Raw genomic sequence first — 14,432 nt, forward strand, 5'->3', positions numbered from 1 at the left:
TAGACATATTCTCGCCGAAGCCAAGGCAGCATCGCCGCTGAGTGGCGATCCCTCTGCAATTTTCGATGGCCAAGAAAGTGTTTCTCTACGCCTCCTCTGAATCAGGTTGTTGACATCTTCACGAAAAGTGTTTCTCAACCTCTTTAAATTTTTCAGATCCAAGCTTCACGTTCGTTCAAATCCGACGCTCAGCTTGCGGTGGGGTGTTAAGGATATTTAGTAATAAATTATAGTTTACCATATATATTATATTTGATATTTTATTATAAGGCAAATATCTAATATTTGCCTTATTACCATAGGTATCTTTCCATTTATTACTATTTCCATATCCTTGTAATTTATTTGATTATAAATAAGATAACTTTCACACCTTAGGTGTGGTGGATTAATCAAACATTCACAGAGGCTATTCGCATGAAGGATGGTAAGTCAATAGACGGCTTGGCCATGAAGTTGACGACGATCGTCAATGGCATCCGTTCATTAGGCGACATAGTGGAGGAGATCTCTGTCATCAAGAAGTTCCCTAGATTCATGCAGATTGTTACCTCCATCGAGTAGTTCGGCGACCTCAAGAACATGTCAGTTGAGGAGGTCATTGATCTTTTAAGGTCCATGAAGACAGACTTACTCCGGAACCAAAATTGGTTGTATTTTTTTATTTACTAAAAAATTAGAGCGTTTATAATTGAATGAGGTTAGAATTTACACTAAAGTTAACTTTATATAACATTTGATTTTAAATTTTTAACTAAATATATTACTCTAATATCAATAAATATTAAACATCTATGATAACGATATGGCTTCTCAGAATGCACACGAAACACGCAGCGTTTCATTAGTTTCCTTGACACAACATTTTTGAAGTAGGTCGTCTCATATGTGTGTTCCCTTGCTTTCACTACCAGTCGCTTTTCACAATAGCACTATTGTCGATAGTACTCTAATTTCTACTTCATTCTTTTCACAGTAGTTCCATCATCCAAGGAAGAAAGTAGAAGAGAAGAAAATATCAGCATTTCGTCGTAAAACGTTTGATCAAAGCTATTTTGTTATATAATTGTGTTTATTGAAAACCTAATCTTCAATTGACCGGAAAAGAAGAAGACATTGCTATGGTTTTAACTCGACTGTGGGATTATAAAATTTGAGACTGCGTCAAGCGTGTTATTGATACGAAAGTGTTCGAGTTATTTGGTATGGTAATTCCATTCTTTGAAATCATCCCAAAAGGTTTCAACAAACTGAGTTAAAAAAACTCAAAACCCATACGTTCTTTCTCGATTCTTGACGAAATTGAGCCATTCAACATTCTAAAATGTATGTCCTCGACTTACTGAGTATATCTTGTAAAAAAACTGACATTTTAACTCCGATCATTTATTCCGAGGCTAACTTTGACCAATTTTTCCAATTTTTCACTATTTTATTTTATACTAATGTCCTTAAATTTTATAAACAAGGGATAATATCAAATAGTAAATAAAATAATCGATCTTATTATTATAATCTAGTTGTTGGTAGATTAAATATAAAGCATACCCCTAATATGTTCTTAACAAAGTTGTCACACTCATATATATAATTGGGACTTTCATCAATAATGAGTTGACTTCAAATAAATTATAAATAAACTTACAAATGGTTATCCTTAAACTACTAACTTGTAAATATTAAATTCCTCAAAACGACAAAATGTGTTCTTTTTTAGAACAATAGGAGGGTAGAAAAATAATTAAGCATTGAATAATTTTGGGAAAAGAGTATATATTATATGAACTTTCTCTATATTTTAATTTCTAGTGGATTTATATTATATAGTTTTTGATCATATGATATAATGAATAATATTTCTAGTTTTTCACTTTATGAAACATTGGTTATAAATATGAAACATTGCATGATTATAGCTGTGAGAGAGAGAGAGAGACAGAGATGTTGGGAGTAGAGAAGCTTTTAGGTCATGTGAGTTTGACGAACCTATGTAGTAAGGATAGACAAAATGTTTCCTTCCAACTCATTAGCTGCATGAATGGTGATCCATGTAAGTTTCTTGGTTTTGAGCATTGTATTTTGTTTAACTCTTGCTACCCTTTTGTTTAATTTGTGTAATGTATATTTGTGTGCGGTTTCGTGTTAGTTGGAGAGGGGAACGATGCATTTCTTATGAGAATGTGGAAACCTCTGTGTAATAGATTCTAAAACGTTGAGAGGAAGCCCAGAAAAGAACAATATTTGTTAATAGATACTGGGTAGTGTGCCAACGAGTACGTTGGGCTCTCAAGGGCGGTGGATTGTGAGATCTCACATTGATTGAAAAGTAAAACGAAGTATCTTCGTAATAGACGTGTTTGCCACCAAGGGTAGTGGATTGTGAGATCACACATCGGTTGGAGTGAGGAACGAAGTATTAGGGTGTGGATACCTCTCCCTAAATGTGTTTCCCACCTTGCTACCAAGGACAATGGATTGTGAGATCCGGATAGGGAAACGAAGCGTTAGGGTGTGGAAATCTTTCCCTAATAGATGTGTTTGCCACCAAGGGCGGTGGATTATGAGATCTCACATTGATTGGAGTGGAGTTTACACACCCGCTCTCCCTAATAGACGTGTTTGCAACTAGGGGAATCTGTTAGCATTTCTTTACAGGGGTGGTGTATAAACCTCTCATTTATAGACGAGTTTTGAATCATGAACTTCGAAACCCGTTAAAGTTTCTAATCACTTCATCGACCTGATTAGAAGTTTCTCATCACTTCATCGACCTGATTAGAAGTTTCTCATCACTTCATCGACCTGATTAGTTTGTAAACCCGTTAACGTTTCTAATTACTTAATCGGGCTTGGTATACACAGCAAATGGAATGCAAGGGAAAGTGGGGAAAGAACACCTGATGGAGATTGGAGGAGTTGAAAATGAAGGGCTAATCAGGTTTGATTGGGATGAAGAGATTGGGTACCCAGGAGCCATGTTGGTTACAAATTACAACCATTCTTCCAAGTTCTTCCTCAAATCTATCACTCTTCATATCCCTTACTGGGGAAACATTCACTTCAATTGCAACTCCTGGATTCAGCCTAAGAACTACGTACATCATCGTATTTTCTTTCTCAATAAGGTAAATATTTTGTATGCTTCCAACATTGTGAACAAAAAAATAAGATTTAAATTTTGAAAAAAATTCTACTTTTCTTCGTTTAATTTAATCGAATATTTTAACCGTTGAATCTCGAACATAAAAATCATATCACGTGACGTTTTATATTTGTTTTTTAAGACCAAATATTTTTATTCTTTATTTGGTCTCCTCTTCACGTTCGTACTTATCTTCTTTCTCTCTCTTCTCAAGATGTTCGAGACTGAGACTTTTCAGTTCAATCTCTGCTAAATTATCCATTTATTTTGGTGGAGATCGAGTTCCCGGCTAGTAATTTTCTCCAAGTTATAATTTTTTTTAAAAAAAAATAATTATTGTAAAGTTCTAATAAATCAAACATTCTAATTCCTAAAAAATTGAAATCTTTAATTTTAAATGTTACAATTATAACCGAATATTTGTTTTGGTTTTGTTGTTTTTATAGGCATATCTTCCTGATCAAACACCGAGAGTACTTCAAAAGTATAGAGAAGATGAACTGGTGAAAATGAGAGGAGATGGTAAACAGAAACGCCAAAGCTGGGAAAACATATATGATTACGACGTCTATAATGATATTAGCAATCCAGATTCTAACTCTACAAATAACCGACCCATTCTTGGAGGGTCAAGAGAATATCCTTATCCTCGTAGAGGAAGAACGGGGAGGCCACGTTCACGAAAAGGTAAGAAACAATTTAATCTCCTAAGTTTATTTTTTTTATTATTTTCATATTAGTACCATTCTATTGATAAAAGGTTGATACATTTACAACAATAACACGAAAAATAATTAATTAATTAATATTCTTGTTGTGAATTGACAGATGATAGATATGAGACGGAACCTTTTATCGAAGACATTTACGTTCCGAATGATGAAAGATTCAGTGATTTGAAGGAATCAGATTTTATTTTTCATCAAGTTAAATCAGCATATCGATTTATGAAAGGTAAAATTAAAGCTACATTAATTGAAAATTCTCCAAAACGATTCGACTCCCTCGAAGATTTCTTTGCACTCTATCGACCGCGTTCCTTCTTTCGAGGATCGAAATTTCCACTACCCCAAGTGATCAAAGGTATGTAGCATTCTCTCAACCTTCGTCTTTTAAGTTGAAAATTATGATGGGTCAAAAAAGAGTTCAATAACAATTTAGTCTTTGAACTATAGTACGTAACGTTATTGATTCAGTCTCTCTAAAAAAAAAATCGAAAATAAGGGTAAGTTTAAATTATTATACTTAATTGTGGTGCAGTCTTTCAGACCCAATTTTCGATCTAGGTCACTGCAACACTATTTTAGACTTCCACTCCAATCTCGTCTGGTTCTAAAAATAATGTTAAGTAGACTTAAAATATAATTTAAAAGTGATAACAAAGGTTATGGTATAATTAAACAGGTGATCAATTCGGATGGAGGACTGATGAAGAATTTGCTAGAGAAATGTTGGCAGGAGCAAACCCGATGATCATTCGTCGTCTCCAAGTAATGTCAATTTTTTTTTTTTCTAATTTTTATATAAAACTATTTAAATTTACTTCATTTTCGAATATTTATTCTTATTACGTGCAGGAGTTCCCACCAACTAGCAAGCTTGACCCTAATGTTTATGGTGATCAAACCAGCAAGATTACCAAAGAACACATAATTAATAGTTTAGATGGACTCACAGTAGATCAGGTAAGAGATTTAGTATTAGGGTTTTTATCGTTCAAATTTGGTTTCGGTTATTTTGAGCATAGCTTAGCAGATAAGACACTGATTACTATTCTATTACGTTCATTTTTATGCAGGCCATTGCGAAGAACAAGCTTTATATACTAGACCACCATGATTTAGTAATTCCGTATCTTAAAAGAATAAATGCAACTTCGAGAAAAACTTACGCTACAAGAACAGTTCTCTTCTTAAAACAAGATGGGACTTTGAAGCCTTTGGCAATTGAATTGAGCTTGCCGCACCCTCAAGGATACGAACTCGGAGCCATTAGTAGAACATTGTTGCCACATCAAGACAAGGTTGGAGAAGCACTTTGGCAACTAGCTAAGGCTTATGTTAGTGTCAATGACTCTGGGCACCACCAGCTCGTTAGTCATTGGTGAAACTCTCTAATCCCTTGATTTTTCTCTAGAATTTGATCAATTCATCATAAGAAAAAAGCTAGACTNCTCTAATCCCTTGATTTTTCTCTAGAATTTGATCAATTCATCGTAAGAAAAAAGTTAGAATTTTACTTACTTTGTTTGCAGGTTGAACACTCACGCCGTAATTGAGCCATTTGTGATTGCAACGAACAGACAACTCAGTGTTCTTCATCCAATTCATAAGTTGCTTGTTCCTCACTTTCGATACACCATGAAGATTAATTCTCTTGCGAGAGCAAACCTCATTAATGCTGATGGTGTTGTCGAGAAAACTCAATATCCCTCTAAATATTCAATGGAAATGTCTTCGTTTGCTTATCGAAGTTGGAATTTCACTCAACAAGCACTCCCTGCTGATCTAATCCAGAGGTAATAACTTTTATCGAACATGATACCATAAGCTCTTGGTTTATTGATGTAGTTCTTCTTGGTTTGTGATACGTTTAGAGGNCCCTGCTGATCTAATCCAGAGGTAATAACTTTTATCGAACATAATACCATAAGCTCTTCTTGGTTTATTGATGTAGCTCTTCTTGGTTTGTGATACGTTTAGAGTTGCTATTGAGGACTCAAGCGCCCCACATGGACTCCGATTACTAATAGCGGATTATCCATATGCTGTTGATGGACTTGACATTTGGGCAGCCATCAAGACATGGGTACTAGAGTATTGCTCACTCTACTACGAGAATGATGACATGATTCGTAATGATCAAGAGCTACAATCATGGTGGAAGGAGGTTCGAGAAAGAGGCCATGAAGATAAGAAAGACGAAGCATGGTGGCCAAGGATGGAGAGTTTTGAAGAACTAATCAACAGTTGCACGATTATCATATGGATTTCTTCAGCTCTTCATGCTGCAGTTAACTTTGGACAATATCCTTACGGTGGTTTCCTTCCCAACCGGCCGTCTCTCAGCAAAAAATTCTTACCCGAAGAAGGGACGTTTGAGTATCTAGAGCTGCAGTCTGATCCCGAAAAGGTTTTCATGAAAACAATCACTTCGGAACTACCAGAAGTTGATATTTTAAATATCTCAACGATTCAGTTTCTATCTACGCATTCTCCAGACGAGTCCTATTTAGGGGAAAGAAGTGATCCATATTGGACTTTTGATCAAGAGGCTTTAAATGCATTTGAGAGATTTAAGAAACGACTTGCTGAAATTGAAATAATGATAGCGGAAAGAAACCAAAACTTCACGTTGAAGAATCGTGTTGGACGACCCATGAGCATGGCGTACACTTTACTACTTCCTACCAGCAAAGATGGGATTACAATGCGAGGAATTCCCAACAGCATTTCTATTTGAATACCTATAGCTTGGATATGGGTTTGTGTTTAGTTCATGGTTTTATTTCATCTACTCTCGTTTGTGGTTCTTGTGAATTGATTCATGTTTCAGTGAACCATTAAAAGAACATCGAGTTTTGCTTTCTTTCTTAGATCATGTTTTTAGATAAAGATTTTCAAATAGCACTCTCAAGACCACCGAAAAAACAAGAAACTTTTAGAATGATATGAAATTGTCCACTTCAGGCACAAGTCCCTTACTTATATACCCATCCAAATAAGAGTGATTATGAGCCTATGATAGCTAAGAAATGCTTAAAAATAATTTATTGTTACTAACTATACCAATAAAGTAGCACCTTCGTTCTTTGATAGTTAAAGAATGGATAGTTCATAACTATATCATATGTAACTTTTTCTAGACAAACCATGCTAAAAGAATCCGTGTTGACTTATAGGGATAGTTGTCAATCTATGAAGCAGTTCAAATCAAGTAGCTAACGAGATCACATCATCGAGGATGCAAGGAAATGTTAGAGTCATAATCTCGCCATACTTTCCTGATTTTAACATAATTTACTAAAATATCATTGCTTCAAACACTTATTGAACATACTGCACTTTATTGAACATAATTTACCATACTTTAGTGAATGATAATAGCCACTTCTGTGTACCTTATTCAAAGAAGAGGTTTAAATGGAGGTGCTGTTGGGAATTCCTCTCCCTGAGAGCCCTTCATCACCAGATGGATACAGCAAAGTGTAGGGCATCAGGACTGGTCCAGCTCTGTTTTTCAATGTCAAATCTTCATTTCTTTTGGTTATTGCTTCTTCGATCTCGGCCAACTTTTTCCCGAACTTCTCGAACACTTCGAGTGGTACTTTGTCTGTAGTCCACTCAGGGGAGTCTCTTTGGCCGAGATAGACCTCATCAGACGAATGCCTTGACAAAATCTCTATCAACGAGACACCGAGAAGAGTTTGTAGTTGCGCAGTGATTGTTCTTAAGAAGGCTTTATCGGGGTCTGATTCAAGTTCTTTATACTCGGGAGTGCCTTCTTCTGGCATGAACTTCCGACTTATAGTCGGTCGATTGGGAAGATAACCTGCATAAGGGTATTGTCCAAAGTTCACTGCAGCATGAAGAGCCGAAGCAATCCATATAATGATAGTACATGTGTCTATTAACTCAGAAATATTCTGCATTTTAGGCCACCACGGTTCATCTTTCTTGTCACCATGACCTTTCTCCCTAAGTTCCTTCCACCAAGACTGAAGTTCCGAGTCATCCCGCACGGTTTCATCAGTCTTGTAATAGTAAGAACAATAATCTGTAACCCATGTCTTGATTGCTGACCAGATCTCAAGTCCATCGACAGCATATGGATAATCCTCAATTACGAGACGAACTCCATGTGGAGAATTTGAATCCTCAATTGCCATTCCTCTAAATGAACCAAAGATCTTGAGCAAGTTATATGACTAGTTTGCNAATTTGAATCCTCAATTGCCATTCCTCTAAATGAACCAAAGAGCTTGAGCAAGTTATATGACTAGTTTTCAAAGTATCAGGACATTGTATGAAAAAGAAAATCTTCCTTAACCAGACTAATGCTCGATAACAAATGCTACCATGAATATTTTACCTCTTGATGAGATCTGCAGGGAGCGCTTGTTCAAGAAAAACCCAGTCCTTATATAGAACAGCTGACATCTCCATGGAATATTTGGACGGAAAAACTGTTGCTTCTAAAAGGCCACCTGCATTAATGAGTATCTGTCTAGCAAGCGCGTTTATATTCATGGTGTCTCGAAAGTGGGGATGGAGAAGCTTGTAAACTGGATGAAGAACACTTAGTTGTCTGTTCGTTGCAATCACAAACGGCTCAATTACAGTATGAGTATTCAGCCTACAAGATACCGAAGTTAAATTCAAGAATCCATATGACTAGAACTATACTCAAATTTTCAGTCCATATCACAGAAGAATAATACCAATGGCTGATGAGTTGATGGTAGCCAGAGTCATTTACCGCCGCATAAGCTTTGGCAAGTTGCCAGATTGACCTACCAACCCCTTGTTCGGCTGGAACAAAAACCTTGCTAACCGCTCCATATTCATCTCCCCGAGGATTTGGCAAGCTCAGTTCGATTGCCAATGGCTTCAGAGTCCCATCTTCTTTAAGGAAAAGTAGGGTTCTACTAGCATAAGTCTTTGTGGAAGTTGTATTAATTCGTCTAAGGTATGGCATCAGTGAATCGTGGTGATCCAATATAAACAACCTGTTCTTATTGATTGCCTAAGCCAACAAATTATACAAGATATGAGAATGCAGAAATAATATCTTCCGAGGATCAAAACTTGTTTTTTCTTGGGATTATTTACTCAATGATGATAATTCACCTCTTCTACCGTAAATCCATCCAAGTTATGAATTATGTGTTCTTCAGTTATCTTGCTGTTTTGATCACCATAAACTTCAGGGTCAAGCTTGCTCGTTGGTGGAAACACCTGCAATTCAAAGTATGAATATTCAATTTGGGAAACATTTCAGATTTTCTTAATCCCAAATTTTTATACATTTGAAAAACGAGGTTATTATATATTGCTGAGATTACTTGGAGACGACGAATGACTACAGGATTCACTCCGGCCAGCATTTCTCTACCAAATTCTTCATCGGTCCTCCATGCAGATCTATCCTCTGTTACAAAAAAATTGATTAAATCATCAGAAATTTAAGCTAACAAGAACCTAAGTTATCAGAGACTACAAACTTCAAATACCTTTAATCACTTGAGGCATAGGGAATTTGAAGAGCCCTTCACCATCAGTTCTAAAAATTTCCTTGATCAACGGAGCCGCAATGTTTTCCCTGATAACCTTAAACAAACCATCCGGCACTCGAAATCCTCCTTCATAGAGATCAAGAACGTCCTGAAAGCTGTCGAACTCACCCGGAGTGGCATCAAAGTATTCTTCGAGGCCAGGTTTGATAAACTGCGATACTGTCTTCAACGCATAAGCAAGAAAATCGGATANTTCATAGAGATCAAGAACGTCCTGAAAGCTGTCGAACTCACCCGGAGTGGCATCAAAGTATTCTTCGAGGCCAGGTTTGATAGACTGCGATACTGCCTTCAACGCATAAGCAAGAAAATCGGATAACTTCACGTGACCAAATCTCTCATCTCTCGGAACGTAAATGTTTAAGCTCTGAACAAGTGGTATTCTGCTCTCAGTTTCCGGATCTGAAAGAAAAAGAAAAATCGATTCCAATTCCGATACATTTCCAATAAATTGAATCTACAAAACTATTAGGAAGAGATTTTGATTTTCTTGCCAGATTTGGTCGGCGGTCGTCCGGTTCTTCCTCTCCGAGGGTAAGGATAGTTGATNCGATTCCAATTCCGATACATTTCCAATAAATTGAATCTACAATACTATTAGGAAGAGATTTTGATTTTCTTGCCAGATTTAGTCGGCGGTCGTCCGGTTCTTCCTCTCCGAGGGTAAGGATAGTTGGTCGAGCCGCCAAGGACGGGACGAGCGTATTCTGAACCTTTATCTGGATCAGCAAGGTCGTTATAGAGAGCATAATCATAAACCCTATCCCATTCTTCGAGTTCGCCATTGCCATCTCCTCTCAAGCTCTGCAACTCGTCTTCTCTCAACTTACGAAGCGGCTCTGGTGTTTCGCTTGGAAGATAGGTCTGTTTCAATTAGGGTAAAACAAAATTAAATTTTCATTTATTTATACCTTTAAACTTCAATTTTGACGTCATCAATTAAATAATAGCCTTTTCAAATTAAATTTAAACAATAGATAAATAATTATTAATTTAAAATTTTAATCAATACAACTCGATACTCTATGGTCCCATTACTTTAAAATTACTTAATAGATCAATTATTAATTTGAATTTTAAATTGATTCAATAATTATAATAAATACAACCCGATAATGTACGGGTCTCATTACTGTCAAATGTGTCACTAACCTATTGGTCACTAAATTTAAAATCTTGGAACATGTAATACTTCAAGCTCACTGACGTCTAGTTTGCCCTGTTACATATCGTCGTCAGTCTCAAGTTTTTACACTCTTATAAAGAATGTTTTGTTTCTTTCTACAACCAATGTGGGATCTCATAATCTACCCCTTGACTTGTTACCGTCCAAGCCTACCGCTAATAGATATTGTCCGTTTTGGCCCGTTACATATCGTTGTCAACCTCACGGCTTTAAAACACGTCTGTTAGGGATAGGTTTTCACACCCTTATAAACAATCCACCCCCTTGGCGTGTTACAGTCCAAGCCCACCGCTAATAGATATTGTCTGTTTTGGCCCGTTACATATCGTTGTCATCCTCACGGCTTTAAAACACGTCTGTTAGGGATAGGTTTTCACACCCTTATAAACAATCCATCCCCTTGGCGTGTTACAGTCCAAGCCCACCGCTAATAGATATTGTCCTTTTTGGCCCGTTACATATCGTTGTCATCCTCACGGCTTTAAAACACGTCTGTTAGGGATATGTTTTCACACCCTTATAAACAATCCACCCCCTTGGTGTGTTACAGTCCAAGCCCACCGCTAATAGATATTGTACGTTTTGGCCCGTTACATATCGTTGTCAACCTCACGGCTTTAAAACACGTCTGTTAGGGATAGATTTTCACACCCTTATAAACAATCCACCCCCTTGGCGTGTTACAGTCCAAGCCCACCGCTAATAGATATTGTCTGTTTTGGCCCGTTACATATCGTTGTCAGCCTCACGGCTTTAAAACACGTCTGTTAGGGATAGGTTTTCACACCCTTATAAACAATCCACCCCCTTGGTGTGTTACAGTCCAAGCCCACCGCTAATAGATATTGTCCGTTTTGGCCCGTTACATATCGTTGTCAACCTCACGGCTTTAAAACACGTCTGTTAGGGATAGATTTTCACACCCTTATAAACAATCCACCCCCTTGGCGTGTTACAGTCCAAGCCCACCGCTAATAGATATTGTCTGTTTTGGCCCGTTACATATCGTTGTCAGCCTCACGGCTTTAAAACACGTCTGTTAGGGATAGGTTTTCACACCCTTATAAACAATCCACCCCCTTGGTGTGTTACAGTCCAAGCCCACCGCTAATAGATATTGTCCGTTTTGGCCCGTTACATATCGTTGTCAACCTCACGGCTTTAAAACACGTCTGTTAGGGATAGATTTTCACACCCTTATAAACAATCCACCCCCTTGGCGTGTTACAGTCCAAGCCCACCGCTAATAGATATTGTCTGTTTTGGCCCGTTACATATCGTTGTCAGCCTCACGGCTTTAAAACACGTCTGTTAGGGATAGGTTTTCACACCCTTATAAACAATCCACCCCCTTGGTGTGTTACAGTCCAAGCCCACCGCTAATAGATATTGTCCGTTTTGGCCCGTTACATATCGTTGTCAGCCTCACGGCTTTAAAACACGTCTGTTAGGGATAGGTTTTCACACCCTTATAAACAATCCACCCCCTTGGTGTGTTACAGTCCAAGCCCACCGCTAATAGATATTGTCCGTTTTGGCCCGTTACATATCGTTGTCAACCTCACGGCTTTAAAACACGTCTGTTAGGGATAGATTTTCACACCCTTATAAATAATCCACCCCCTTGGCGTGTTATAGTCCAAGCCCACCGCTAATAGATATTGTCTGTTTTGGCCCGGTACATATCGTTGTCAGCCTCACAGCTTTAAAACACATTTGTTAGGAATAAGTTTTCACACCCTTATAAAAAAAACGTTTCGTTCTCCTCTCCCACCGATGTAGGATTTCACATAACATATTAGATACAATTGAAAGTTCAAAAACCAATAGACATAAAATTCAAATTTTAAGAACAGTGGTAATAGTAAACACGAGACTAATATCAAAAATAAAAAATTAGTAAATAAATAAAAACTCAGTATAATCCCTAACTCGATTTACACATAACCTAATTTTCAAAACACAGAAACATGAACACGTAGCGTTGGTCATAGAAGCTTAGCCCTTAAGTTATTTTACTATTTCAATCGATCTTAATCGTAGGTATCGTAATTTTTTTAACTTTGGGCTTGCTTACTTATACAAAACGGGAATCAAGGAACGAGAATAAAAAAAAAAAAACATATTCTAATTCCAACGCATTACAATATCTAGTAGGAAGAGAAAAGGAATAGAACCTGGTTGACGAAGAAAACCCGATCTTTTTTGCTGGTATGAAAAGGGTAAACCCAAGAATTACAAAGGAAATAGATTCTTCCATAGCCGGGAACGTGTCGAAGTGTTAGAGATTTAAGATAGAACTCGCTATGATGATCGTTTCTAATGAAGAAAGCACCAGGAATTCCCATCTCTTCTTCATCCCAATCAAATGTAACATTGAAGGTAGCTTCCCCAGCCGTTAATGGAGTTATTGTAGTGATCCAATCCTCCAAATAAGCTGTCTTTCCCAATATACCCCTCGACCCATTGCCTTCCAAAAAGAAAATAAAAAAATAAAAAATCAATTATAAGAATAATTTTTTAAAAAATGATAATAATTCAACTAAATTAAACCTTATTTTCTGTAAATAATAATGTTGACTATTTTTTTCCCCTTTTAAGGAGAAAAAAATTCTTGGTTTAAGAAATAAATAAATAATAGTATTTAGAAATAATGTCTATTATTATTATTATTATTTAAACCTTTTTTAGATCTCTAAATTTTCATAATATAATTTGTTAAAAAATTAGCAATAATAATTAAAATGTGGTTTTATATAATATATATATTTAATAAAATAATATTTAAGCTATATAAAAAAAAATTATTTTTAAGTAAATAGAATTTTTTTAGAAAATTAACGAAATAATTATAAAGCAAAAGTATGCTTTTAAGATAAAAAGCAAAACTTATAATTGAAGTATTAGATTTTTTTTTTTTTTTTTTCATTAAAATTCAATCTCGTAGCTTTCATACCCACTAATAATATTCTTAGAGAATCTTCCTAAAAAGGTCGTATAAACTTAAACAAAAAGACGGAGAAATTATTCAAGCAAAGCATCCTGTAACGTAGCTGACATTTGACCTATAATTAAATCTACGAGAGAAATTAAGAGGCTAAAACATTGTAACTGGACTTGTTTTGAAAAATTGTGATTTGTCGTCCTAACCCTGATTCTTGGGACATGCAATTAAATCAAAATTCCTAGACAGTATAAAAACCGTCATTAACATTGTTTGGTCTCCCCTTGAAGAATCTGTCGAGAACAGAGACCGAGAGAGAGAGAAAGAGAGAGATTATATTGATGAAAGAAGAGAGAGAAAACTTACTATGATCGCCATGAACGGCTATAACAAGTTGGAGAGAAACTCGTTGACCAAGAAATTCGTGAAGACGATCGAGAAACGAAGCATGAAAATCGTTGAAGTCCAAAACATTGCTTTTCATCAAAACCACTTCGCCTTTGATCTTCTTCTCCTCTTTGGACAACATTTTTTTACTCTCTCTTCCCTTTTTCAGAAAACTCAAGAAGTTTAAGAAGGTAAGAACTAAAAACACCCTTTTATACCCACAGAGCGGGGCAACTTAATGGACCTGTACCCGTTTACAATACCCGACCCGACCCGATCCGATTCAACCATATTATTATTATTATTATTATTATTATTATTATTATTATTATTATCTACCAACTATGAATTTAAATGAAGAAATTTTAAATGTGTAGGGTAGTTTTTTTGAAGGCTACAATCCACCTGTGCTACTAGAGCAATAAATAAATAAATAAATAAATATATATATATATATATATATATATATATATATATA

The 14,432-nt window shown here is 36.2% G+C and overlaps 2 protein-coding genes across 2 annotated transcripts in view; one reads left to right on the forward strand and one right to left on the reverse strand.

Moving 5' to 3' along the window:
* Positions 1 to 1,941: 1,941 nt before the first annotated feature.
* On the forward strand, positions 1,942 to 6,604 carry LOC111804811 (linoleate 9S-lipoxygenase 6-like). Its single transcript, XM_023689608.1, has 9 exons — positions 1,942 to 2,050; positions 2,863 to 3,125; positions 3,589 to 3,829; positions 3,971 to 4,225; positions 4,547 to 4,632; positions 4,720 to 4,827; positions 4,941 to 5,245; positions 5,397 to 5,660; positions 5,845 to 6,604. Exons 1-9 carry the CDS (start codon positions 1,942 to 1,944, stop codon positions 6,602 to 6,604), a joined length of 2,391 nt encoding a protein of 796 aa, XP_023545376.1.
* Positions 6,605 to 7,046: 442 nt separating this feature from the next.
* The window catches only part of LOC111804812 (probable linoleate 9S-lipoxygenase 5), a 17,395-nt gene continuing 10,009 nt past the window's right edge, over positions 7,047 to 14,432 (reverse strand). The window contains exons 10-19 of the mRNA XM_023689609.1: positions 13,934 to 14,152; positions 12,801 to 13,093; positions 10,061 to 10,301; positions 9,727 to 9,839; positions 9,375 to 9,600; positions 9,207 to 9,292; positions 8,992 to 9,099; positions 8,583 to 8,887; positions 8,234 to 8,497; positions 7,047 to 8,034 (exon numbers count right to left, since the gene is read on the reverse strand). Of these exons, the coding sequence (XP_023545377.1) occupies positions 7,281 to 8,034; positions 8,234 to 8,497; positions 8,583 to 8,887; positions 8,992 to 9,099; positions 9,207 to 9,292; positions 9,375 to 9,600; positions 9,727 to 9,839; positions 10,061 to 10,301; positions 12,801 to 13,093; positions 13,934 to 14,152 (2,609 nt within the window). The 3' untranslated portion in view covers positions 7,047 to 7,280. The remainder of the gene's footprint in view (positions 8,035 to 8,233; positions 8,498 to 8,582; positions 8,888 to 8,991; positions 9,100 to 9,206; positions 9,293 to 9,374; positions 9,601 to 9,726; positions 9,840 to 10,060; positions 10,302 to 12,800; positions 13,094 to 13,933; positions 14,153 to 14,432) is intronic.

Source organism: Cucurbita pepo, chromosome LG11, assembly GCF_002806865.2.
Source record: "Cucurbita pepo subsp. pepo cultivar mu-cu-16 chromosome LG11, ASM280686v2, whole genome shotgun sequence".
Taxonomy (NCBI): Eukaryota; Viridiplantae; Streptophyta; class Magnoliopsida; order Cucurbitales; family Cucurbitaceae; genus Cucurbita; species Cucurbita pepo.

Bases quoted from the DNA above. Each gene is read 5' to 3' on its own strand.
- LOC111804811 (XM_023689608.1), top strand. From the start codon at position 1,942: ATGTTGGGAGTAGAGAAGCTTTTAGGTCATGTGAGTTTGACGAACCTA. The intron at 2,051-2,862 runs GTAAGTTTCTTG...TGGTATACACAG, and splicing joins CTGCATGAATGGTGATCCAT to CAAATGGAATGCAAGGGAAA. The intron at 5,246-5,396 runs GTGAAACTCTCT...CTTTGTTTGCAG, and splicing joins CACCAGCTCGTTAGTCATTG to GTTGAACACTCACGCCGTAA.